The sequence below is a fragment of the Lepidochelys olivacea genome (assembly GCF_965140295.1).
Source record: "Lepidochelys olivacea isolate rLepOli2 genome assembly, chromosome: 24".
Classification (NCBI taxonomy): domain Eukaryota; kingdom Metazoa; phylum Chordata; order Testudines; family Cheloniidae; genus Lepidochelys; species Lepidochelys olivacea.
In genome coordinates, this window is record NC_140434.1 from 7,732,983 (window position 1) to 7,760,767 (window position 27,785).

General features: G+C 53.7%; 1 protein-coding gene across 1 annotated transcript in view; it reads right to left on the reverse strand.

The window, feature by feature from the left end:
• Positions 1-1,511: 1,511 nt before the first annotated feature.
• The window catches only part of CERS2 (ceramide synthase 2), a 48,758-nt gene continuing 22,484 nt past the window's right edge, over positions 1,512-27,785 (reverse strand). The window contains exons 2-11 of the mRNA XM_084613563.1: positions 12,087-12,260; positions 9,364-9,481; positions 7,981-8,099; positions 7,168-7,225; positions 7,010-7,060; positions 6,459-6,551; positions 5,704-5,832; positions 4,930-5,036; positions 4,487-4,640; positions 1,512-3,429 (exon numbers count right to left, since the gene is read on the reverse strand). Coding sequence (XP_084469689.1) covers positions 3,304-3,429; positions 4,487-4,640; positions 4,930-5,036; positions 5,704-5,832; positions 6,459-6,551; positions 7,010-7,060; positions 7,168-7,225; positions 7,981-8,099; positions 9,364-9,481; positions 12,087-12,259 — 1,128 coding nt within the window. The 5' untranslated portion in view covers position 12,260 and the 3' untranslated portion in view covers positions 1,512-3,303. The remainder of the gene's footprint in view (positions 3,430-4,486; positions 4,641-4,929; positions 5,037-5,703; positions 5,833-6,458; positions 6,552-7,009; positions 7,061-7,167; positions 7,226-7,980; positions 8,100-9,363; positions 9,482-12,086; positions 12,261-27,785) is intronic.

Sequence of the window (27,785 nt, forward strand, 5' to 3'; positions counted from 1 at the left end):
CTAGTGGCAGCTGCAGGTTTGCATGAAGAGCTTAATCTAGGGTGGCATGGGCTGCTAGCAGGGACAAATATCTACTGCTAGGCTCCAGCTGACACTGGCAGGAGTAAGCTTGAGCCGCTGTGGTGTCTATTTTGACCTGCTCATGGGGTTTCTCAGGGGCCAGTCTCAGCCTTCCAAGACCAAAGGGTTATGGCTGCAGGTGAAGCTAGAAGTGGCTCCTTTCCTTAAAGCAGATGTGTAATTTCAGGCCTCTTTTTACAGGTGTAGGCGGTGTAGCCTGTCCAAGTCCCTGCACATCCAAAGGGGTTGAGTGATTTCCTTGTCAGGGTCTCAAACTAAACTGCACTTACAAAGGGATGCACTTGTGTCCTAAACCCATAGCAGGTTCTACTCAACTCCGCCTAGAGCAGCAGGTTTAGCTTAACACACATTGGACCTTGGGTGGTTCTGGCAGATTCGTGAGGTGATAGTGCCCAATCAGCACATGGCACCTGCCACAGCATCTAGAGGAGATCCCTAGGCACCAGCTGTCAAACCGCAAAGGCCACGGGCAAGTCTGAGTTCATGGTGATCATGAGCGAACCAAGCTAGGGGAAGTACACTGTTCCGGTTGCTCCCCCCTTTCCAGCCTGCAGGGGCACGTACAAGCCAGCTCAGGGTCAGACCATCACCACCCCACAAGGCACAGAGCTACAAAGAGCATCAGTGCAGGCCCCCTCTACTGAGCTAGTCAATGAAACGAATGGGTCATGGGAACGGAGGTTCCCTGGAGCAGCAAAGGGGGTCACTCCTGAGCAGAGGTACTACACACATGTGGAGAAAAGGGACTCCACCCTTGCTAATGGGGGGAGAGAGTCTGACATTGGATTTTAAAGTAATTACCTTTCCTCGGACATCTGAAAGCTCATCCCGTCTGTCCTTTTGAGGGGCTGCATGGGAATCTTGCAATGCTAATAGATAAGTGCTATTAATAGCAGGGTTAAATCAGCAGCTGGTTCCTCCCAAGCTGCCTGTAGGAACAGCTGCCAGTAGCCACACTAGTATTTCAACCGTGCAACCTCAGAGGGCTGTAGCAGGTGGCTTTTCTAGGAAGTGGGAGGCCAGTTGTGTTTAAAAGTAGGGCAGTAGAAAGCATATGAAGTTCTGAACCCACATTCTGGGCTTGGTTCCCCCAAGTGTTCAAGCTCTTAACTAAAGGCCAGACTTTCAAAAATTCCCCACACCTCCCAGTGGCCTCATCCAGGTTTCCAGGACACCTCAAAACCCAGCATGCTGAGTGCTTTTGAAAATCTGGCTGCTTATTTTGATGCCTTAAAAATGGGAGCTGATCCCTGCTATTGTAGTGACCATGTTACCACCACAAGGAAAACCACCTGTGAAAACCACACCAGCTCAAGTCTTGCAAGCCTAGCACAGCTGATAGAAAAGCTGTGCATTTCATACTGATCCAAACCCCTCAGATGGGCGGGGTGGGAAAAGGGTGACACTCCCCACAGAAAACACCACGCCTGTTTTTACAGAAGTTTTAGTTTTATTTAACTTTTAATAAATTTTAACTTTTAAAAAAACAACATTTTGGTCTGAAGTTAGGTTAATGGTCCTTTTCTCCAACCCCTCTGTCTAGCCTGGAAAGTTTTAATGCCTTCAGCATTTCAGCCCCCACCAAATCTGGGTTTACAGGGAAGGCTCTCTGCGCTCCAGTTCCTCTTTGTACTTAGTCCTCGCTTTAAAACAAATAAATAGGAAAAAAATTCAGTTGTAAATTCATGTGTTGATTTACAGCCTGGGCAGAGGGGGGAGCAGCACGTTAGAAGGGAAGTGGAATAGATTGTTCTTAAGGGGGATCAGGACCAATTCTCATAGAGCAACACAACGGGACGTATTAAATCCCACCGAAATAGGTATGAGGGAGCATGTCTAAACCACACAGCTTCCTTCCAGCAAGTATTCCATAGTGTCTATTAAATCAGCCATTAATACCCAGACCTTCATCTACTTAATCTAGCCTCCCCCCTGGTAGAACAAATGTCACCTGATCCCACAAGTCTGTTACTGTGGTGGTGAGCTGTAAACAGAGCACAAATTCATTCTGGCTGCTCTTCCTGCCTGCTCCCCCAATTCCTTTGCTTTTCTGGGCGCAATGGGCACATTTCGGTCACGCTGGGGAGCCAGCCGCCAAAGCTTTGACCTCCATTCACTAACTGTGGCAAGTAGCAAAGTCAAAATGGGGACCAGGGTCTTCTTTCAAAACTAGACCCCTTCATCTTAGTCCCTGAACTCCTTCACTCTGCAGCTGAGCAAAAGGCTCCCAGAAGGGCCTGAACTGCAGGAATCCACTTAGCTAAGAGGCAGAGCTGAAACTGACAGGACAGTCTCTGGCCTGCCTAGGCTTTGATTTCATGGTTTTACTATTACCCAAGAAAGCAAAATTCTATGCCCCTTCTGCATGGGAAACACTACAATTTCCTCTGCAGCTGGAAAGGAGTTTGGGGAGAGGGCTTGCAGTCATTTAAAAAAAACCCAACAAAGGGGAATGAGCGAGTCTTTGCAATTGAATCCAAACCCTCAGAGGACATTAAAGAGACAACAGACTTCCGCTTTTTGTGCGTTATTTCCACCAGCAACACAGCTAGGGAATTCCCTTCCAGAAACTTGAGAGGTGAGAAAAAAGCGACTAGAGAGGCAATGAAACCATACCTCACCAATAAAACAGACTGGGAAGGAACTGGCGCCAGCTTTCTCTGTGTGTGTGTGTAAAAACACAAAAAAAGTGAGAGCAATTTGCCATCTCTCCCTCACATAGCAATCTGGCTGTGCCTTCCACTATGCCCCTAGAGTTGGGGATGGGGCCAGATAGTCTTGCAGAAGGGAATCCTTGCATCCCAGTTTGGTTTTAAGGCAGCTGGGTGAGGATACAGAGAGAAAGGACGCTACTGTATGGCGGTGGCACAAAGTGCTACCACCCCTCCCCCCCCACAAAGTTGGCACATTTCCATCTGCAGCGATAGGAAAGAAAATTGACCTCAAATGATGTATTCTAAGCACACGTGTAGGTTGGTGCTGCCACTCCAGGATCCATGCCTTTAGCCTCCCCCCTAGATGGGTCAGCTATTTCCTTCCACTAGATCAGTTTTGGGAGAAGAGGGGGAGTAACTATTTATAGGGGACAGGAGGGAGACCCTGGCACTACTCTTGGTGGCAGGGTGGAAGCTGAAGTTCTCTTAAAGTTTTGGCCTTCTCAGCTCACGCCCGTGGTGGTGGGGCCGGGCGGCAAGCTGGCAACACCTCCACGTGTGCCTAAAATCAATCAGTTTTCCGGTGGTTGTTGTTCAGGACGGGGTGCCCGTTGGAAAGGGGCCCGTTCTTCGTCACTTCCTCCTCTTCCGTGTTGTCGGTCTCTTCGCGATCACTCCTCTCGTCTTCCACCACCTGGGGGGATCGAAAAGAAAGGGGCTTCATGAATCAAAGTGAAACGGGGCAAGCAGGCTAGAGCGGAGTGGGACTGGGTGTCAGGACTCCTGGGGTCTGTTCCTAGCGCTGCCATTGACTATCTGCGAGATCAGTTTTGCTTCTGTGCCTTAGTTTCCCTGTCTGAGGCCCACTCCATCCACAGCCCTGCCCTTCCTCCATTAGTGCCATCTGCAGAGGTAGCTTTGTGAGCCAGGCACTTGACTGGGAACTGGGCGAAATCCTCCCACACAAGGGCCACCGCACACGCTTTAGATGATAACAGCCACTGCCTGGGACAGAGTTTGCACTCGCAACCGCGATGTGAAAGGCCCCCTCTCCGTTTACCCCAGGGCTCACTGACCCCCTACTGCCTTGCCTTCCCTAGATTCGCTCCAGGGCTTCGCTGCTGAGCTCTGGCTTCTCCCTGCCTCTACCCGCTCCATGCTGTTGCCCTAGTGAACTTCTCCCGTTACTAGAGCTGACCTCCCCTAGAGCCACCACCCAGCATGTGGCCCTACCCGGTCTGGATGCCCTGGGATGTGACACAGGCACCTCAAATCATGCTGCTGCTTAAATCCCCAAGGCCCAGATCCTCATAGGTATTGAAGTGCCTAATTCCCATAGGAATCAGTGGGAGATAGGCACCTGCATTACTGAAGATCTGGACCAAAGGTTTTTCTCTATCCTCAAAAAGGCAATAGAGGCCCCAGTGCTCACCAACACCCCCGCCCTCACTCACAGCCCCCCACCCCTCTGCTCCTCTGACAGGAATCTCTGCACTGTTGCACCACAAACAAACCAACAACCCTACAATGTGGACTAGGGTGTTTATCGTGTTATTTGTCTCCATTAACCAAGACAAGAAAAGGCCCCCAAGCCGGTCTTAAAAATTGCTGATCTCTTCCACTTCCCCATCCTCCCCAGAGAGGTGGCTTCCCTTTGCTTCCCTCCTGGCCCCTGGGTTCCAATGTAAGCGAAGGGTGACCTGGAAACAAACAAAAACACCCTCCCTCCCCACCAGAGAGAGTGAACCTGCCTTTCCAGTTATGAACTTGTGGGCCATGCGGATGATGAGATACGCCCAGAAGACATGCAGCGATTGGAGTACCACCATCATGAAGTTGAAGAAGTAATAGCCGAAGAAGGGCGGGTACAGGTCCAGAGGATAGACCACCGTGCAGTGCATGATCCTACAGGAGAGCACAGGAGACCACTGTACTGAAAGTGAGGCGGCTACGCAACCCTCCTGGTTCACCCTGCTCAGAAGCAAAATTGGCAGCATGGCCTAGTGGCTAGAGGGCCACCCTGGCTCTCAGGAGCCCTGGGTTCTATTCCTGGCTCTGCCAGGTACACGAAATGCAACAGCTTGGCCTCGTGGAACATCATCCGACGGCCAGCTTTTCCGCCCCACTGCCTGCAATGCTGTCCCAGGCCTGGCAGCAGCAGCCGCCCGGTGGCCACGGTCAGAGGCTCGCTCACCAGAAGGGCAGGATGACGAGGCGCGTGACGATGAAGACGGCGGCGAACACGATGAAGATGTTGTTGCAGGTGTTCTTCCAGCCGGCGTAGTTAAACATCTTGGCAGACTGGGGGCGAGAGGCCAAAGCCACAGTAAGCTGCAATGCCTTTGAGGGGTGGGAGGGGGCAGAGCGTGGGCCTTGGGAGACTCAGATGAGTCACTGCGTCTCTCGGGGGCTCTCCCACCCCTCGTCAGTCTCGACTGGGAGCTCCTTGGGGCAGGGGCCAGGTCTCGTTCTGTACATACAGCACCTCGCACAACAGGGTCCTGCTCTTAGCTGGAACCTCTACGCTCTAAGGTAGAGCGGCACTGCTAACAGCAGCTGCATGGTTTGGTTTTCAGGCAGGGCTTGCGTCTGGAGAGTAGCCCCCAGCTCCCGACGATGGACGTCTCTTAATGAAACGCAGAGTCATCCATTTCGCATCAGGTGTAGTGCTGAAGCACCCAGAGGTCCCCATGTGCCAGGTGCTGCCCAGATACAGAGTGAGACACTGTCCCCTGCCCCAAGGCACTCAGAGTCCAAATAGACCAGGGATGAGTCTCTGGACTCCTGGGTTCTGTGCTGGGCTCAGTGGGGCAGCCCCCACACCCCATGGGAGTGAGTCCCACTGGCTCCATGGGGGCGCCAGGGGGTCTGCTCTCACTGGCATGGTGGTTGTATGGTGCATCAGCCATGGGGAAGAGCCGCAGGGACTGGGTGGGGGGTTGCGCGCTGCTCCCCCCACCCGGCTCACCTCCAGCAGGTAGTCGGAAGAGTCATGCAGGGCCATGATCAGCGTCCCCGCCCGGATGTAATTGGCGAACCAGGAAAAGCTGATCAGGATGATGGTGGCCACGTGATGGATGATCTGCTCTTTGAAGTCCTGCCGGGAAGAGGGGGGAGGGGAAAGGAAGGGATTAAGCCCCGCAACACACAAGAGGAGGGGTCAGACCCCAGCCCAGCCCCTCCTGCCCCAGATACACCAGGCCCTGCCCTGCCAAACCTCCTACCCCTGCCCCATCCCCAAACACACCAGACCCTCCCTGCCCAGCACTGCCAAGCTGTTCACTCCCCCAGCCCTGCCCAGACACCCCCAGCCCTGGACACAGAATCCCATGCAATATCCCAATCCGGGAGGTGGAGAGGGGCTACCTGGGGATCACCAAGCAACTACACCCATTTAGTGGGGGAAGGGCCACATTCCTAGTACCAGGGCTGGTTTGGGGGCCATCGCTCGCCCTATGGAGCTAGTGGAGGCAGCCCCAAGTAGAAGCCCTCTGACCCCAGCAGACCCTTCCCTCCCATGTCCTGGAGGCCTAGAACTGATCAGGGCAGAGGGGATTCTCTCCAGAGCCCCACAGGGTCGGTAGGAGCAGCCCACAGCCACCAGATCTCATCCCCATTCAGCAGCAGCCCGGGACTGGGGATGCACATGGATCTCCATCCAGCCCCCCGCCTTCCCAGAGACCCCTGCCTCCTGCACAGCCGGGCCCGCAAGAGACAGCCTACCTTGCGCTTCACGTCGGAGGCGATGCTGAAGAGCAGGGACCAGTAGAACGACAGCTCAATCATGTAGTACCAGTACTGCGACGGCAACGTGGTCTGCAAGGCAAAGGGGGACAGAGAGCGAATCGTCACAATGCTCTGCTGAAGCATGCGTGCGCGCCCTCTGCTGGATGGGATCAGAATGGCACCACTGTGTGTCATAAGCCCAATTCTGCACAGAACTAATGAGGATTCTCTAGTAGCTCAAGCAGCAGGGACCTGAGCTTTGGAAGCAGGAGGATCTGAGCCTTGACATCACCCTGGATTTCTAGATGGCCACAGGCCACATATTGCACTATCCCAGCAATTCCTTAGAACTCCCTCCAAGTAGATGTTATCCACCAAGTAGTTGCCAGGTAACCATCCTGACTTCGGAGCCCATGCACCAATGGACGCGCGTCCCAATGAAGCAGGGAGCCCGTGCTGCGTGGGCAGCTATGCTGGAGCCTGAACTGAGCCAGGACTCTCTCTGTCCAGCGGCGCTAACCCGAACAGCAGGCGCATGCTGGACTCACCTGGATCGGGTACCCTTTCCACACTTCCTTCAAGTCGTAGAACCAGGGCTTCTGTGAGGAAAAGCGGGACGGGGGAGACACGGTAGAGGTTAGCAGGGCAGCTTGGCCAGGATGGGGTGAGAGACCGGGAAGGGGTCAAAACGGCAGATCTTACTTACGTCCACTATGACGGCCATGCCAGCAATGAAAGCAATAAGGTAAAAGGTGAATCGCCAACTGGAAAAAGGAAGCAGATGATTCTCAACAGAGGAGCCCGGGGCAGGGTGAAGGGGAGAGAGAACACATCATGGGCAGGGCCAGTAGGGAGCCCCAGACGCTGGGAGCTCCAGAGCGAGCCGGCCCAGGGGACACAGGGTTGAAGCGTCCGTCTGGGTCACGGGGGACCCTTTCTGTGCCTCTCTCGCGATCTAGCAGGGACGGAGCCTTGTCCTATGCCCTGGGAGAAAACTGGAGAGGGGAAGGAGCTAGCCTTGCAGCTGCTGGGTTTTAAGAGTCCCCTCAATCCTGTCACCCTCTTGCCTTGAAGCTGGAGCCGGAGCCGTGCTCAGAGCCGAGCTGGGCTCAGAAGCAGCGCTCACCAGCCTGGGCTGGGGAGGGAACAGCCTCTTCCACTCCCACGCACTCCCTCCCCCAACCTGCCTGCTCAGTTCTGATGGCAGCGCATGGGGGTGACAGGGCACTATGGACTTAAGGGGATCACCCCAAATGGACTCCCGGGGCCCCCCACGCTGCCGTTCCAGCACTCACAGCCCACAGATGCTCCCTTCACTACCACTGGAGAACCACCCACCTGCCAACCCCTGCCGGGTCTCATTACAGCGAGAGCCCCGGGTCCGCCCCACGGTGCCCAGCTCAGCAGAGAGCACAAGGGGGTCCCGAGTTCAGAGAGATGGGCTGCAGGGGGTGCTGCAGACACCAGGGTGCGACAGGGTCGCTGTTGCACAGCTGGGCGAGCGGCACCAGGCTCTTACCTGGCCTCCCGGAACTTCTTGAGCAAGCTGGGCCTGTCCTGGTTGCGCCTGCGTCGGAACCAGCGCTCCACCTGCCGGACCATGCAGCCGCTCTTCTTGGAGAGCATCTCGACGTCGCCCTGGGAGGGGAGAGACCCGGGGCAGTGACCGGATGCCAGGGTGACCCAGGGGCTGGCTGGGCCCCAAGACCAGGCCACAGGGTGGTCAGTGGGAGACAGGAGCCACTCATGCCAGGGGAAGCAGAGGGCGTCTGCCTGATAATCAGGGCTGTGGAATGGCAGCTTGCGTGGAGCTACCCAGGCTTGCTTTGGTCTCATGAGCTCAGGTACTGACCATAGCGAAGACGCCGGGTGGGGGCATCTAGCCCATGAGCAACTCTGGGGGCCCAGACTGGCCCTGAGCTGGTGCTGCTGCAGCTTCGCTGCTCCTGAGCTCGCTAAAGCGGGTCCGTCTACACCCACTGCAGCCACAGCCCGCTGTTACTGCGCAGCCAGGCCCAGGGAGCCGAAAACGGGTTTGTTTTGAGCCTTCAGAGCCAGTGGCCACAAGGGCTGGGGGGCGCAGGTGCATGAGAGAGTGAGAAGCTGAAAGCGACAAGTGCAGGGTACTAGCTCCTCTGCAATCCTGACCCACAGGCTGTTAGCCTCGCATACCCCGCTCTGCTGGGGCCCCTCAATCCCAACCCACCCTGGCTAGCCCAGCTCTGGGTTTACCCCACACAGAGCTCTGCCCAGGCCCCTCATTCTTGACCCACATCCCCATGCTATCCCAACTCCTGACACCCCCAGCTCTGCCGGTGCCCCTCACTCCTACCCGGCAGCCCCCTGCTATCCCAGCCTTAGGCTCCTCAATCCCAACCTGCATCCCCCCCTGCTAATCCAGCCCGGGGCTCCCCCTCTGCCCCAGCAGCTGTGCCAATGCCCCTCAATCCTGCCTTGTACCTCCTCCCTGTTATGCCAGCTCTGGGAACCCCCCAGGGCACAGGCTGCCATTCTGGCCAGCTACCTACTGGGGATGAGGCAGAGTGCCTGTAATGATCAGGAATGGACCCCCACCCCACCGGGGGGAAAGACCAGTGCTTTAGCCCCTGCATCGCTAAAGCCGCATGCAAAAGCGCCCCCGAGCGCTAAATGCAGCCACTTCGCTCCTCAACTTGCCTCCCGGTTTCTTCCAACACACAGAGCCAGATTCATTTAATACCATCACATTAATGCCCCAGCCGCCTGGCTAGCCCCGTACAGATCAGCTCCCAGAGACCCCAGGTGGGAGAGGGCAGCCCGGGCACCTGACCCACAGCACCCGGGTGCAATACCAGCACCATGCCTGTCACAGGCAACACACGTCGTGTCGACCCGTCCCCCCTGCCGGTGGCACGCGCTGTACCTGTTTGGGGTGTTTTGTGGATGAAGCGTAGAACTTTTCTAGCACGGGATTCGGGGTGGCTTTTAATCGGATCTTCTCCTTGACATTCAAAAGCCCGGCTAGTGGGGTAGCCACATATCTGGGGGTGGGGCGAAGCGGGGGAGAGGAATGGGGAACACAGGCAGAAAACACATGGTTAGAATAATGCTTTAGAACATGGAGGCCCTTCCCTTTGTGGCCATCTGGCGTTGTTATAAGATGGGGCCACAGTCTAGAAAAGGGAGAGCACCACGGCTTTCACACAGCTTTTCACCATCTGTGCAAGGCGGAGGAGGACACGGCTCTCCAGAGTACAGCACTTTGAGATCTATGGATGGGAAGTGCCACGGAAGAGTTAGGAGGAGGAGTTATTAGTGTGTGCAGCACCTGGCACCATGCGGCTATTAGGTGCTACCATAATACGCCTAATTATTAGGTAATAACTCTTCAGGGCAGGAACCGTGTGTCACCCTACATTTGTGCAGCTTCTGGCAAAGACACACCCATTACTGCTTGCCCTGTAGGCCCTACCATAACACAGATCCATATGGACAATCAATTCCCTCCTGCAACCTGACAGCCCTCAGATCAGAACTCCAAAGCTGCCTGTAAAGTCACTGACAAGAATTCTGCTGGGCAGTGGCCATTAGGTGGCAGTCAAACCCACATGACAGAGCAAACCTACCTGAGCCAAAGGGATGCAGATGGCTCGGGAGGAATCTTTAACATCCTTCCCATTTTACAGATGGGGAAACTGAGGGACGGAGAAGGGACTGGACTCACTCCCCTGTCATACAGTTGGTGAGAACAAAATCCAGGAGTCCTGTCTCCCAATCTCTAAGCCCACTCCTGTCCCAGAGCTGGGGACAGAACCCAGGAGTCCTGACTCCTAGCAGTTGGAGCAAAGAGTTAAAGTCAACAATGTGTGTGTTTTGATCAGAAGACCTGCCATAATGGAGGTGACTGACAGGCGCAGGGGAAGTAAAGGATTAAAAATCAGAGTGGGGGCTCTGAACTGATGGCTGGGGAGACAGAGTGAAAGAAAAATTAATTGAGGGAAGAGAAGAAGAAACACTCAGAGGGAGAGAAGTGAATGATATGAAAGCAAAGAGACAGACTGAGCATGTCTTTAACTGAGGGGAGAGGAAAAAAAGAACGGGCGACAGGAAAGATAGAAAGAAAGAGAAAGTCGAAGGCTGGGAAAGTGAATCTTCCCTTTGCTACACAGAAAAGAAACATCTCTAGCCCCCTTCTTCCCAGTCCAAGGCCCCTGCTTTCATCCCACACAGGTTTTGTATTTACTGACAACATGTGGGGAGACATCCCCACAGAAACCCAGCCCCCTCCTCCCCCAGCTTCACACTGCTCCTCCCACCCAGCTGCGATCACAGCAAGATGCTCACAGGCATAGAGCACCCAGGGCGCGCACACACAACACAGGCGGGCAGCTCCCGATAGAGCTCCACCCACCCACGTGCCTGTGCCGATCCCCCAACAAAGCCAGCTCTGTTCTCAGGTCTCTGTTTGTCACCATGACAGTGGTTTATACAACAAATTGCTCTTTAATTCCTCGGCCCAGCTGTTCCTGCCTCAGCCCCCAGCATTGCTGAGACAGTTGGGATCGGGGGCTGGACTGCACAATGCAAGCATTTGTGCAGTGCGGCCTGGGATGGGTGCATATAAATATACTCCACATGCTCCGTATTCCTAGAAGCTAGGAGGTTAGAGACCATCTACCAAGCTTTATCTCATTCCCACAGAGGTCAGTGCAGGTCGCAGCCTGCAGTCCATTGTCTGCTGCTTCATGCAGTCTGGGTTTAGGACTTTTTACTATTTTGGAGGGAGGGACAGCGTGTGTACGATGCTGTCTACACTGTGTACCTTAGCTGTGCCGCTACAGCCATACCGTTGTAAGGTACGCAGTGCAAAATAAAACCACACCCAACGAGGGGCAGTAGCTTTGTTGGCGGGAGAGCATCTCCCACCAACAAAATGCTACCCACACCAGCACTTTCCATTGGTAAAACTTTTGTCAGTCAAGGAGTTTTTTTCACACTCCTGACTGACAAAATTTTGACGGAAGCGTAGTGTAGACACAGCCCAAGTAAAATCAGGAGATTCTCCCCCGTTCATTTGTCCCGTCCCACCCAATCAGGATCTGATCCAGTGTCCATACCGCCCAGAAGGCGCCCATGGCCCACACACTGGACTGGGAGATTCAGGACTCCTGGGTTTTGTTCACAGCTCTGGATGGGGAGTGGGGTCTAGTGGGTTAGAGCAGAGGGCTGGAAGTCAGGACTCCTGGGTTCTACTGCCAGCTCTGAGAGAGGAGTGGGGTCTAGTGGACAGAGCAGAGTCAAGACCCCTGGGATCTATCCCCAGCTCTGGGAAGGAGTGGGGTCTGTGGTTAGAGCAGGGGGGTCAGGATTCCTGGCTCTGGGAAGGCAGTGGGATGTGGGGATTTGAACTGGGAACGGCCAGATTTTCTAGACCGCTCAGGCACCTTAACAAGGTCTGGGTTTGCAGAAGCACCTAATGTGCACCCAGTGTTATGAAAATCTGCCCTCAACTGCCTGGCATTAAAGACAAAACTTCCTCTAGGGACTGGATATTCCCTCACTGTCCGCCAGGGGGAGCTCTTTGCAGCTGGCTCCAGCCAGGCTGCAGGAACGGAGGCTGACCTGGCCTCCCCAAAGGGTACTCACATTTCGAAGAGGTGCCTGACGATGAGGAAAAGGAAGGCTAAGGGGATGGTGATGTAGAGGTCCGAAGCCTTGGCATAGACCCGCCCATCCTGGTCTTCCAGGTCCGACCATGTCAGGTTCACTGGCAACCAGAGCCGGTCCCACCAAAAGTAATTGTATAACGTCTGGAACATCCTGCAGGGGGAGAGAGACAAATGGAGTGGCTCATTCATGCCCCAGGGTTCCCTGAGTCTCCTACTCATGCCCCTGGGCAACAAAGACCAAGGCCCCCGCCTCCACCCTTGGATTCCCACCTCCCAAGCTACAATAAGCAGCATGGACACACATGACTTATCACGGCTGCTCCAACCCTCGCAGCCCTGGGATCCCACCACTCAAAGCACAGGCCCCTGCCTGTCCCAGAGCAGGAGGAGAATCACCGTAAGCCCTACAGTGCTAAGGACACAGAGGAAAGTGGTGAGAACATAGCTGGCCCGGGGGGGCTGAGAATGGGTGTGTGCGCAGAATGCTGCAGCTGTTTGAACACCACACGGCAGTTTAGCAAGGAGAGAACCTTGGATGTGACTGAAATCACAGGGGAAATCCAGGAATGCCAAGTGTGGAGGGTTGAAAAGTGCTATGGGGTCTACAGTGGCTGCAAAGGGTCAGGGTTGGGACAGATGTACAGCCGGTCACATGCCACGTTCAAGTCCAGACACTCTCTTAAGTCCAGATGTGTACGTCCTTTGGGGCCGGGACTGGCTTTTGGTTCTGTCTGTACAGCACCTAGTGCCAGGGGGTCCCGAATGGCGACCCTAGGTGCTACTGCAGTAAAAATAAACAGCGTCAGTAGGAGGCGCCAGCAGCACAAATGCACCCAGCTCTGCATCTAGCCTTCGCTCACCTCCATGCAAAGTTCCAGCGTCTAGTCCCCCTGCCCAGCTCATCCCAGCCACGCGTGAGAGACCCAGTTACATTCTGCCTGGGGCTCAGAATAGAGGAGGCTGAGCGGGTGACAGGGGCTTTCCCCAGGATGACTGCAGCACCTGGCTGTGACACACAGGCTCCTTGGCAAAGGGTCCCTGGCTCTTTGCGAACTCTCACCTCAGACCTGACAAACGCACCACACCAAACATGTCTTACAGGATATTTATCCACCAAGAGTAAGCTATAAGGTGGGGTGAGCAAACTTTTTGGCCTGCGGGCCACATCTGGGAATAGAAATTGTATGGCGGGCCATGAATGCTCACACAATTGGGGTTGGGGTGCGGTAGGGGGGGGGGGGAGGTCTCTGGTGGGGGCCAGAAATGAGGAGTTCAGGGTGCAGGAGGGGGCTCCAGGCTGGGATTGAGGGGTTCGGAGAGCAGGAGGGGGATCAGGGGATTTAGAGGCTCAGGGACACAGGCTAGAGGCAGCGCTTACCTCAAGCGGCTCCCAGAAGCAGCAGCAGCAAGTCCCTTCTCTGGCTCCTATGTAGAGGTGTGGCCAGGTGGCTCTGCATGCTGCCCCCGTCCGCAGGCACTGCCCCTGCAGCTCCCATTGGTTGCGGTTCCCATTGGCTGCAGTTCCCAGCCAATGGGAGCTGCAGGGGCCAGCGCTTGGGGCAGGGGCAGCATGCAGAGTGGAACCCCTTGGCTGCCCTTACACATAGGAGGCAGAGCGGGGCCATGCCGCTGCTTCCGGGAGCTGCGTGGAACAGCCCCCGACCCTGCTCCCCGGCTGGAGCATGGCAAGCACCAGACCCTGCTCCCCAGCAAGGACTCGAGGGCCGGATTAAAATGGCTGGTGGGCCAGATCCAGCCCGCGGGCCGTAGTTTGCCCACCCTTGCTGTAAGGTGTCTAAAGAAAGCTCATAACTTGTCAAGATTCACAACTGTACGGGTACTAGCAAGGACTAATGTATTTCTACTGACAGTATGCTTTATGGACTTGCAGTAAAAAAAAAAAAATAGTCACCAGGATATAGGTCTCGGTGACAGCCCACGCAGGCAGGAGGGAGTTGTCATGCCTCCTCTATTTAGCGCGTGATGCAATGCAAGGCTCCTTTGTTTAGCCTTGCGCCATACAAACAATCAAAACCTCTTAAAGGTGAAAAAGGAGGATTGCAACAAGCCCCGGGCTCGCCCTGGCTGTGAACAGGAACAAAACGCTGTTTCAGTCTTAACAGAGGACGGAAGGGCTCTTTGGATCCAGTCAAGGAAGAAACCCCTTTGGGAGCAGGGGTGTTTTCACCAACGTTTGGATCCTGGTTCTTCTGCAACAGGTTGAACATTGGGGAGAACCCGACTTTATTAGCTAGGAAAGGGAACTATTGATAAGTGCTGACCCAGCTTTGCGTTTTGTTTTGTATCGCAACCTTTTCTCTCCACTGCTTGCTCTTGTTTCTAGTTAAATCTCTATTCTCTCTCCAATAAACCGCTTTGGTTTTATTAAAAGTGCTCACAAGTGCAGAGTGGTTTACGGTAAACTAGGGCACACTGCTCCTGCGGGGACAGAGGAGCTGGGATTTCTGTGAGCATCAGGGGCCCAGGGGAACAATTCAAAAGGGCCTCTTGGACTGGGGCGCATCTCTTGCTAACCAGCAAGGTAAAGACAGGGCTGGCATAGCCTGGAAGAGAGTGCCTGGGCGGCAGAGAGGCTGGTGGCATATGACCAGCCAGGCATGGCCAAGACTCAAGCTGGAGGCAGTGGGTGGTAAGATGGCTCTCAGTGCTGACTGTCAGGCTGGCTCTCTGCCGCCCTCCCACCCCAGCATGTGCAGAAGACCACCCTCCAGATCAGCCATGGGGCTGGCTCCCAGATACAGGGGTACTGCCCTGCCACTCTGACAGCAACTCAGTGCAAGCGGAGCGGATGTCTCCTGATTACCGTTTGCCTCCATGTCACAGATTCCAGTCCAGCCCACTCCCAGGCAGTGAAGCCAGAGAGAGGAGGCTGCCCAGTGTCTGGGTCGAGGCCCATCTCAGTGTGAGCAGCTTGTACAAAACAGGGCTGAAACCCACTAAACAACTCCCCTTCCCCATGTGGCTGCATAATATGCAGTTCAGTCTGGGACTGTGCTTCACCCCAGAGATTGTTGCCCTCCATCAGTGCTGGAGAAACACAAGATCCACCTTCCCCCTTCTTGCATCGGCAGGGCACCTGGGTTCTATTGCCAGCTCCGCCACTGCCCTCAGACAAGTCATTGCCCTGTATGCCTCTGCTTTCCCTCCCAGCCTTTGCCTTGGCTATTCGGACTGTGAGCTCATCAGAGCAAGGACCGTCTCTCACTCTGCGCCCATGCAGGGTCGTGATCTCTGTGGCTGTTGTAATACTCTACAGCTTAACAGGGAGCATGGAGCACTAAAAAGCTTAATGGTGACCAGATACTCAGCACAATATTCACAACAAGGGGGAGGGAACGCAAGCCAAAACAGGGACAGAACAGGTTAAAGAATATTTAGCTAAGTTAGTCAAGTATTCAAGTCAGCAGGGCCTGATGAAATTCACCCTAAGGTACTTAAGAAGCTAGCTGAAGCAATCTCAGAACTGTTAGCAATTATCTTCCAAAACTCATGGAGGAGAGGTGAGGTCCAAGAGGACCGGAGAAGGGCAAACACAGTACTGGTCTTGAAAAAGGGGAACAAAGAGGACCCAGGGAAATATAGACGAGTCAGCCTGACTTCAATACCTGGAAAGATACTGGAACAAATTATTGAACAATCAATTTGTAAGCACCTGGAAGGTAACAGGGTGATAAGCAATAGCCAAGAACAAATCATGCCAAACAAACCTAATTTTCATCTTTGACAGGATAACTGGCCTAGTGGATGGCGTGAGGCAGTAAATGTGGTATATCTTGATTTTAGTAAAGCTTCTGACACCTTCCCACATGGCATCCTCAATTGCACACTACAGAAATGTGGTCTAGCGAAAGGTGGGTGCACAGCTGGTTGAAAGACCATACTCAAATATAGTTATCAATGGTTCGGGATCAAACCGGGGGGGCGGGACACATGACATGACACACACGACAGACAGATTTAGTGAGGTTATGCAGGGGTCAGTCCTGGGCTGGTACTATTCAATATTTTCATTAATGACCAGGATAATGGAGCTCCAGAGGACACCAAGCTGGGAGGAGTTGCTGACCCTTTGGAGGACAGGATTAGAATTCAAAATGACCTTGACAAATTGGCCTGAATCAACAAGATGAAATTCAATAAAGAGAAGTGCAAAGTACTTCACTTAAGAAGGGGTGGAGGGAGAAATCAATTGCACAACTACGAAGAGGGGATTAAGTGGCTGGGTAGTAGCACTGCTGACAAGGATCTGGGGGTTATAGTGGATCACAAATTGAGTAAGAGCCAACAATGTGATGCAGTTGCGAAAAAGGCTAGTATCATTCTGAGGCATGTTAACGGGAGTGGTGTTTGTAAGACAAGCGAGGTAATTGTCCGGCTACATTCAGCACTGGTAATGCCTGCATCCAGTTCTGGGTGCCACACTTTAGGAAAGATGTGGACAAACTGGAGAGAAGCCAGAGAGAGAGCAACAAAAACGATAAAAGGTTTAAAAAACATGACCTAAGAGGAAAGGTAAAAACCTGAGCAAGTTTAGTCTTGAGAAAAGGAGACGGGGGACCTGATAACAGTCTTCAAATATGTTAAGGGCTGTTACAAAGGAAGGTGATCAAATGTTTTCATAGAATATCAAGGTTGGAAGGGACCTGAGGAGGTCCTCTAGTCCAACCCCCTGCTCAAAGCAGGAGCTATCCCCAATTTTTGCCTCAGATCCCTAAATAGCCCCCTCAAGGATTGAACTCACAACCCTGGGTTTAGCAGGCCAATGCTCAAGCCACTGAGTTATCCCTCCCCCACTGGGCATAGGACAAGTAGTAATAGGTTGATTTCTGCCTCTATGCCTCAGTTTCCCAGCCTGTGGAAAAGAACTAACACTTGCCACATGGGAAATACAGAAGGGGCTATATTCAAAATCCTTTAAGCCCCTTAGAGGAACAAGACACTAGGGTGTAGCTTAACAGCTGCCCCTCCCCTGTCCAGAGGTGGCTGCATATTGGTGCTGGATGGCAGCATGCAAGGACAAGCAAATCTCCCACCCCATCTCCTGCTCCTGGCCTTGGACAGCCCAGGCCCTTCTCCCAGGTCAGCTCTCTAGTCCAGACAGACACTGGGGAGCAAAGGACCTGCCCAGCGCAGAAAGTGGGTAACCAAAAAGGCCAATATTCACCTGGCTTTGCCTGGAGCCAACTCACCAGAAACTGACTTTGCTAAGTGGCACCCTGCCCGGGCCGCTGGACAGACTGGCACAGCCACCCCACCAACACGCAGTCCCTCCTGTTGGGGGCAGACTCAAGCAAGGTGGACCCTCCCTGCAACATGCTGCCTCACCTACCAGAATGCCCCCCCATAAAAGGCTTGACTGAGGTGTGGGTGAGACAGAACCGAGGCAAAAGGACACAGTGGGGCCACGGCTGCAGGGTGCACCTGTTCAATAGGAACCAGTCACCGCTCGGCAGCCTGGTGTGGAGCTTAGCTCAGTGGGGGAGGGAGCAGAGCACATGGGGCGTTGAAGCACTAGTGAACCATTTCCCTAGCACTTACCCTTCCCTGCAGCACACATGAGAAGGAATCCAGCCACGAATGCACTGCTGTGAACCATGGTGAGCATGGGCAGTGTCCACAGAGTATTAAGCATTACCATTGTGGGCAGATTCGTTCTGAACCAAACAGCCTCTTCACGCACACGAGGGTGGATTTTATCAGCACTAAACTCCAGGATAAATCTGGAATCACGCCACCAGCCTCAGCATGGCAGCTCCCCGCACTGCCAAGAGCAGGGGCTGGCCCTGTGCCTCAATCAAAGCTGGTTGAAAAATATCAACCCTGGAGGTGACCGAGATCGAAACTCTAGAGCTTTCTCCCCCCCAGCACCACTGACAGCCCAGACACCAACAGCTGGGCTGGCCAGTTTCACTTCCTGGTTCTTTCCCCTCCTCTGTCTGCATCTCCCTGCCCTACCCCTAACCTGTCCATCACACTCCCCCTCTGCTCTCTTTCCATCCCCTCATCCACCCATCTCCCTCCATTCCCTTTTAACCCCGAACACAGACCTGAGCCCCTTTATTCTGCCCTGCCATTTCCTCCTTATCCCATACCATCCCCCTACTCCCTGGACACCCAGCCACTGGCCTCTCCCATTAGACCCTCAATCCTGTCTCCCTCCACTGGCACCCACCCATCTGAATAATACCACCAAAAAAAAAAAAAAAAAAAAAAAAAAAAAAGGGAAAACCCCAACCAAACGGATGATCCAGGTGCGGAGTAACCAGCCCCCCTCCACTACCCCACTGATGATTAGTTAGAGTTGTTGCCCCATCAAGTGGCGTGTCTCATCATTAAAGGAAATCTGGGTGCAGATCCACATTAAAACTTGCTCAATAGCACAACTGCAGATCCAACACACAGCCCCCTGCACAACCACCAAACACCGTCAACCACGCCACCCTAGTGACACCATCCCAACACGCAATGGCAGCCAATAGCCCAACCCAGAGCAGGTGGCGACAGGTATTACGTGTATTATAGCAGCACTTTGGGACGCAAACTGAGATCAGGGCCCCGTTGTGCTGGGCACGGCACAGAGACAGAGCGAGAGATGGTCCTTCACCCAAAGGAGCTTGCAGTCTAAAGAGACTGAGCAGGTCGAACCTAATTAGGAAACGGAGGGGAACCTGAGGCGGAAGAGGGGCTGTCACTTGCTAAAGTCATCAACAGGTCAGTGGCAGAGCTGTGAATAGAACCCAGACATCCAGAGTCCCACCCCAGAGAAGCAGTGTGGGATGCATGATCTTTCACAGGAGTCAGATCCCGCCCCCATTCCCGCCCACAGACCCTTCTACCCCATCCTGTGCAACAGAGTTCACTGCTGGGGGCCAGGAGCTGCCAGGTGTCTGGAAAGTGCCCATAAACCCTGCCCCGCCTCTCCTCTCCCCCCTCCCCCCCCACAGCACTAGCTACGTTCTTCAGCGCAGGCTCTCTCTGGGGCAGCCCGTGAGCTCTCTCAGTGGGACGCGACGAGCCCAGGGCACTAGAATAGCCTCAGGAGCAGCAGCGTTGCAATCTGTTGATGCAAACGTCCCAAAGGAGACAGCATTCCGGGCACGGCCATGGCCCCACACCAAGTTCCCAGCCCTCGGAAACCAATGACACAGCCCCTAGCATCGGGTTCTACGGAGGGCTGGGATGCCCGCACACCACATCCCTGCAGGCACAGAACTCAGAGTCCCCCCAGGGATCTATGGGCAAGAGTCACAGCTGGGATAAGCCAGTGCAGCATGGAGAGGAAGGGCGCTGGTCTCGGACTTGGGAGAGTCAGAGTCAACTCCCTGCTCTTCCACACTGCCTATGTGAGCTTGGGACAGTCACTTAACTGCTCTGTGCCCCAGTTTCCCCATGTGTACAGGATAACGGCACTCCCCTGCCCACAGGGGGATGACAGGATAAATACACTATAGAGCATGAGGTGCTCAGGTACTAAGGAGACGGGGGCCTAATAACGTCTTATGACATTCCAGCTGCACTGAGGTCGGTGGGAACACACCCATTTACCGTAGCTGAGCATCTGACCCTGGATTTTCCAAAGGGCAGAGAAGGGTTCAGCTAGGGAAGCCCTGGCACAAGGAGGGTAAGTGGTCTGGTGCAAGGCCACAGAGTGAGCCAGTGACACAAATGGGATTAGGACCCAGGAGTCCTGATGCCCAGTCCCCTGCTCCAACCCTTAGACCCCACTCCCTCTTGGTTAATTTTAACCTGACTTTCCCTTCTTTGCAGGGTCCCCTTGATTACAGCAGTGGCTATCTAGCCAGGCATACAAGCCACAGAGATCCTCTCCCGCTGATGAGCTCTGTGTTCACCCTGCCATTCTAGGGACTGCGTGGATTAGGTTCAGGGGGAGAGTTGGGCGCAGAGACCCACCCAGGGTGCATTTGGGCACCTTGGTGCCCAATCCCCCAAGTGGCTGCATGTCCCCGGCAGGCGCAGGGCCTTCTCTGCTCCTGCCAGTCAGTGGGAGCGAAGGCTGCGTGGCAGCCAGGAGGATTGGGACCCCTTAAAACTGCCGTAGAGGGCAAGCAATAGGGCTGCAAAGCAGGGCGAAGGGGAGGATTCCTGAGTGCAGCGCCGTCAGGGGCAGGAAGCTGGGTTGTTGCTGCCACCATCTGTCAGTGGGGTTGGGATGGCGGCAGCATTGCTGCATGAGCTCTCCAGAGTAGCAGTAACACAAAGCAAGGTTCTCCCACACCCCCACCTGCGGGAGCCTCATTACCTCAACCCCCCCACGTGCAAGACCTGGGAGGTGGCAGTCACAGGGGATGTGTGACAGGGTGTGCTGAGTCAGGGGCTAATGCAAATCCCCACCAGACTCTTAACCAGAGCCTAACTGGAAGGAAGGCAGGGAGCTGATGGAGGGTGCCAATTAACTGAGTACAGCTGCAGCTGAAGGGCTGTGTGAGGGGGAAGCGCCCCAGCAGCTAAGGCTGTCTAAGCAAACAGGCAGGAAGTGCTGAGGGGAGTGGGGAGCCTGACGGAAGGCAGCAGTAGGCAGGACTGGCTGCTGCAGCAGACAAGTGGGGAACCTGGTGCTGAATGGAAACAAATATAACAGAGCATGGCATGGTCAAGCCCACCAAGGGTGGCTGTGGGCTGCGACTAAGGCTGGAAAGGACTGTCGGGACCACTCCATGACAGGATGCTTCTCCAGTGCTAGAGGCAAGGGGCTTGTAACTGCGGCTGGGCTGCCCTGGCATCGGAGAACTGGAATGGACTGCAGTGGGTGGGGAACCCTGGGTTGTTTTTTTCTTCTGCAGCTGGAGCCCACAACAGCTGATCCACACAGAACCCAGATGATCCTGGCATGTATGTGGGGAGAACCTGGCTCCTAGAGGTGCTGAGCAACAGCAAGCCCAGGACAGCTGCAGAGACTTTGCACCTCTGAAAATCCAGGCCCCAGGTTGAGTACTCCCTGCACAGAGAGCAAGAAGCCCGCCCAGTTTGCACATGACCCTCAGTCCTCAGCCCCATCGCTTCAGCCACTCCTTGAGCCCCTACAACAATCAGATGGGAGCCCGCCAAGCCGCTGCGCTGCTGTATGCACACTGCAGAGATCAAAAGCAGAGCGGCAAACCAGAGCAGCGAGCCCGGCTTTCACGCTGCCAGCATGGATGGGCTTTTTCTGGGGAGGAATGCGGGGGGGGGGGGGGGAGAGAAGACATGGCTCATTTCCACTGCACAATTGCACCAAAACCCCTGGCCTGCAGCCCAACCAGAGATCTCCCAGCGGTCCACCATGAAGAATCAGGTCCAGGGCATTTGAGCTACTTGGTGCAGCTGGGTAACAGCGCTGGGGAAGGGAAAGCGGGCTTGGAAAGCAGCCACAATAGCCCTGCCCAGGCCTCTATCAGAGCTGTGCAAGCAACATGTGGAGAATGCACATGGGCTAAATGAATACACAGCGCGGCCAGGGCCAGTGCTCAATAGGGCTATTCAAAATGGATCTGTCCTCAGCAGCTGGGCAAGAGAAAGAGCGATCACTGCAGGACATGCCTCCATGCATACACACAGGCTGTGCTCGCGGGGGGGGGTCTCCAACAGTCCCCGAATTACAAAAGGGATGTCCCTTATTTACATAGAAAATTGCCTGTCCAGTACTCAATCAGGATGCCTTCTAGTATTTCAACAGCAGGCGGCCAGTACTCATGGGTGCCTCTTTCCACTCCCCTCTGACTGGGGGCCTTCAGTGCGGCTGTGCAGGGAAAGCAGGCAGGGCACACTCAAAGGCCAGGCCAAGGTTGGGAGGGGAATGGAAAGGTACACCCATGAGTACTGGCCTCCTGCTGACTCCAGCCCTTGCGTGCATCCCCATCTGCTTTCCCTGAGCAGACTGTCTGGCAGGGCAAGTGGATGGGGCTGTATGCCCTGGAGCTGAGCTGAAGGGCCAGGGTCAGGAAAGGACTCTGTCAGAGGGCAGTCATTACTCCCAGGGCGTAGCCTCCCTGCTCGCAGTCACTGCCAATGTCCCCAGCAGAGAAGCATAACTGCTGGTTGGTGGCTGGCTACGTGCTGCAAAAAGCAGCAAGAAATACCCCATGTGAACATAGGTGAGTACTGCTTAGTAGTATTATTATTGATGATGACACCGAGAGGAGGGGTGAGGCAGGAGTGCTAAGACAACGGCCCCTTATTTTTGAAATACAGTGTCAGCAGCCCTAGTGGGGGGGGGGGAGAAGATACCTCTTCCCTCACCCTGTGCCCATCTAATCTATTTAGACTGTAAGCTCTACTACTGTGAGTTTGTCCAACACTTAGCACAACAGGGCCTCTCAGCTGGCCCTTGGGCACTGCCATAATAAATGGGATTAATCCAAAATTTAAAAAAGCCATCCCAATCCGAATGAGCACAGAAGCAGGCACATCCTGCAGCGATCAGTGGAGCTTCACAATGCAATTGCATAACACACATCACACCCCTGCCCCACCTAAGTGTCATTTGCCCAAGATAGATTTAAGCAACTGCAGAACAGACCAGGGAAGGGGAGGTTGAGTAGGACAGCGTTCTGTAGGATCAGTCAAGACCTGAAGGAGAAGGCAGCCGCATAAAGGGTTCCACCCTCTAACTGCTAAGGTCAAATCAGACCCCAATGAAGGGGCACACAATAAAGCATGTGCTGAAGTTAAGCCATGCCTAATTTGTGCTGAATCCAACACACGGACCTAAGTGTTATGCTAATTCCTAGAACAACTCACACTGATGCTCACAGCGTTTCATGCAGCTCCAGGCTCATTAAAAAAAAGCCAAGAAGGGACTAACTTTCAATCACAACCCCTCTTCCCCTGCCCCATCACCGCAATTTGCAACTGGCTGGGTGGAAGTTTACCACCTGCAGTTACTCACACAGCATTTAAGTAGCAAAGGGCCAGACAGTTACCAGATGAGCAGAGGGGCCCAGGCATTCAAGAATCGCAGCTCTTATTTAGGCACCGAAAACAAGGGCAAGGTTAATTAACAACATGCTTCTGAAATGCTGAGCTCTTGTTACAACCCCGGGCCCTTGTTCTGGTGCCTAAATGGAAGCTGAGACTTGTGAAAATTCTGGACCAAGTGAGCAAACCTGCACCTACAAACAAACTGGGACAAAGGCGGTTCTTGAGAATCTGGTGGGCAACAGACAATCCTGGACTGATGGGTCTTTGCCACATGATATATCAACAAGACACTCCCCTTAAGTCTGGTGTTCGAGAACCTCAAAGCATTGGAGCAACGCTCTTCCCATTCCACCACCTCCATAATGACATCAAAAGTCAAGGCATTAGGAGGTCAATCAGGAAAAGCAATGCAGATTCAAGTCAGGCTAGTAAACAACCCTGAACATGCCGGACTTGGCTCCTCATGTTGGGGCAAAGGGACAGGCTGAGTGCTGAACTTGAAGACACTAGACTTTGATTTTTTTTTTTTTTTTTTTTTAAAGAAAAGGCAACTCACCACACACCGGTTTCCACTGGCTCCCACCCTCCAGAGAGAAAAGTGGCTGTGGAGCCCAAACTAAGTCAGATGTCCCACCCTCAGAGAAGGATCTGAAGAAAAAACTCTGAAGAGATCACAAAGCACATTAATCTTTCTGTTAGGACTTGCACACAGATTTATAAAATACGCAAACACCCTTTAATCCAGGTTTTAGGGCTGAGCTGATAAGCAATCCTGAGGCATGCCCCAAAAGGAGATTAAATTTGCAAGTTAGACCACCACACAATCACTTTATGGGTGATATTTCATACCTATTGTTACAGCAGGTGGCGCTGTTACAGCTGCCCAAATTCTTTTCTTGGTGTGTGAGCAAGCGTTCCACCTCAGGAAGACATGCTGTGACAGATTTGCTTAGACAAGGTTGCGGGAGCTGTGGGAGCAGTGCAAATGTTTGCTCTGTGCCTGGGCCCTGATGGGAGCCAATTCTTGACACAGATTTGCTCCCTGGGAACTAGGCACTGGCACTTCTCTGAGGTTCCTGGGAGAAGGGATTGCCCTGTGTGCTGTTTGACGACCCCTGTTCCAGGACTGGTGTACGTGTATAAATAAAACAAGTGACCTTTCGAATATACCCAGCCTCTGCATCACAGATTTCCCTTCCACAGGGAGCTGATCTGCAAGGCCCCAATATCTGGTGTTAGAAGGAGGGGCAACAATACACAAAGACTATATAGTATCACATCATTTGTTCCCAACCATAGTGCATTACATACACTCAGTAACCCCTCTTCTACACACTCCTGGTTTGCTGTGTAACTGGGGCAAACTCGCTGCTAGTGTAATGCTCTACCAGTTCACACCAGCAGAGAATTGGGCCCAGCGTGTGCCTACAGTCTATTAACATGGTTGGTTGGTTGGTTTTGCTGAGGTTACTTGAATTCTTTGACTCTTCCACATGTTGAACTCACACTCTCTCTCTCTCTAATGAACTCATAGGTTTGTTCAGAACATGAATTTGGAAGGTATATTTAAAAAGTGAATATCTTGGGCTTGATCGATAAGTCAGTCAGTCAGTCACAGAGCATAAGGCCAATGGGGATCACTATGATCATTTACTATGGCTTCCTGCATCACAGGTCAGAGAACCTCATCCTGCAATTTCTGCATCCAGCCCATAACTTCTGGCTGAGCTAGAGCAGGTTTTTGTTTGTTTGTTTAAAAAGAGGCACCCAGCCTTGAGTTACAGATGGTTAGTGATGTAGAATCCTCAGGGTTGTTCCAAAGATCAATTCCTCTCCCTTAAAATTTTACACTTTATTTCTAGTCTGAATTACTCCCGTTTCAGCTTCCAGCCTTTGGAGCTAATTCTGCCTTTGTCTGCTCACTTCAAGAGCAGAAACCTTCTCCTGATGTTTGTGTCTATAGACCGTGATCAAGTCGCTTCTCAATCTTCTCTGATTACAGCAAAGCAGCAGCTCCGCTATACGTAAGTTTGAGACTAGGGGCTGAACTATACTAGAAAAATTACGTCAACCCAGTTACATGGCTCAGGGGTATGAAAAATCCACACTCCCGAGCGACATAGTTAAGCCAATTTAAGTCCCCATATAGACAGTGCTAGGCCAACAGAAGAATTTTTCATGCAACTCAGCCACCATCTCTCGGGAAGATGGATTGACTATAGCGATGGGAGGGTTTCTTTGGGGCAGCTGCACTGCTGTAGCATTGTAAGCGTACACACAGCCTAAGTTACTGTTCAACAACCAGGTTTTCCTAGTGCTCTAAAATCCACATGCTATCTCACATCTTCTTGGAAACTCCTGTGCCTCCTGGGGCAGGGTTAGTGGTCAGAATTTGGGCTCATTTGAGCAAGGGATCCCAGAGAGACAAGCTACATTCATTGAGCTGAAGTCTTTCACAGTAAGCAACATGAACGGTCTTGTGTTGCTAGCACCCTTCACCCCCAAGTGACTGCTTGACAAACCCATGGCCTTGCTTTAGACTAGGTTCATGCCCCCCACTCACAAGTAGAGGGGCTGGGGAAAGGGCTGCGTTTCAAGGCTTGGAAGCGGCGGGATTTAGAAAGCAGAAGAGCTACTAGTCCAGGTGGTGAGAGGACAGGACAGAAGTGGGACGTTTGCGTGTGCACACACACACACACCCTGCCCTTAGCAGTTTTAGCAGATTAGGAAACTAACCATGTCAGGACTTGTCTTAAATACCATCCATGGAAAACAAATGACGCCGGGTGACCAGACGTCTCCAGAGCAAAGCAGCTCCTCCCAGGTTCTCCCACTGCTGCATCTCTCAATGCAGAGCTACAGCAGGGATGCTGGTGCTGGGTCTTGTGCACGCTGTTGAGGCTCGACGGGTGGGGCAGCCAGACAGCAGAGGTCATTGTGGAACAGCTATAGAGCACCAGCGCCTATTGGCCAAGCAGGTTGTGCCTCGCCATGCCAGGAGCTACAGAAACACACTGAGGGAAGAGTCCCTGCAGCTGCACTGACTGGTCCCATGCTGATGTGCTACATCTCTCTCTTTCTCTCTCTCTCTCACACACACACGTAGGTGAAGCTGGATTGATCAGTTAATGCATTCACTGAACAGAGAGAACAAACAGTGGCTTTCTATGACCTTTTGCATCCATAGATCTTAAAGGGCTTTGCAAAAGGTGGGTCACTGTCACGCCCCCTCAGTTTATGGGTGGAGAAACAGAGGCAGAGAAAGGCAGAGTGATTTGGCCAAGCAGTTAGTGGCAGAGCCAGCAGTGGAACCCAGGAATCTTGACTCCCAGCCCCCCGACCCCATCCAGTAGACCCCACTTCCCTCAGAGCTGGAAATAGAACCCAGGAGTCCCAACTCCCAGATCTCCTGCTTCCGGTGATCACCATGCAGGGGTACCAAGGAAATGTATACTGCAAACGCACCTTGTCACTTCCACCTGTTCAGCTGGCACACAGGAGCACATCTCCCGCAGTCCCTCTGCAGTGCCTGCTCCTACATTCCGGGGTGCCCTCAACAGCCCTGAAGTTCTGTCTTCAACACAAGAACCCCCTACGCCAGACAGGCCACGGGTGTGTTCACCCCAGATGCAGGGAGCACAAGAGGAATGAGGGCCCTGATGGCTGTGTGGGGAATTGGATGAGTCGAGGGGCTCCCAGATCACAGTGAGCAAGAACAATAAAATCCCCCCCACTCAGCAGCCTCTTCTTCATTGGATCCCCCAGTCCAGGGGCGGCCCTGACCCCAGAGGGATATGCTATGGCCCAAAGCCCTTAGGCAGACAATAGCTGGTATCTCCTTTAATCAGAAGCCCAGATGTGGGGTGATCCCTGACAGCAGGGATGCTGAACCCCCACGCTCAGAGACCCCTGGAAGGAAGCACCAGGAAGCAGGTTGGCTACCTGCCAGGGTCCCCTGAGAAGCCAGATGGATCTGATCCATTGAATGCACAGCATCCTGAGCATGGCCAGCTTCGTGCAAAGGCTGCCAAGACATGATGGGCATCTGTTCTGCAGGACGCTGAGGCACGTGGGAGCTGCCAGGGTAGGATGAGGGAGCTGGGAGCACACAGACAGGGTGGTGGGGCAGTGTGGAGCAGGCAAAGGGAGCAGAGACATGGGCAGCACACGGAGATCTGGAGTGCGAAAGTTGGGGAAGGGTGCAGATCTTGGCTGCAGTTGCAGAGACAAAGCTGTGCCCAGGGCCCTACCCCTCCACTCCCCACAGCTATTGAAGTGCTGCTTCAATGCATCTGCTGAGCAAGACCCTGGAAGGAGACTGCCCCGCTTCCCAGGGCACGGGCCTAGCTAGGAAGCCCAGGTCACAGGAAGCTGAGAAAGGGTGCAGCTGGGCAGGTGTGTGGCAAGAGCCAGGGACACCCAGTGGTGCAGCTTGTCACAAGCTGTGGTTTCCTCCTGAGTCACATGGGGTGTCCAGGGTGGGGTGGGGCAGGGCAGGGACTTCCTCAAACTAAGTCAGCACTCCTTGCCCAAGCGCATTGCAAGTGTCCACAGAGGTGAGCCAAGAGGCTCACATTTGGGAAATAAGAGGGGAGAGGTTACACCACAGTATCTCACACACACCCAAAACACCCCGTGTGCACAGCTCGCTCACACACACACCCCAAGCCAGGTGCTCGCACTCTCTCACATAGTTGGATTTGAGAGCACTGCAGCAACACAGCATCAACAGCCAAGC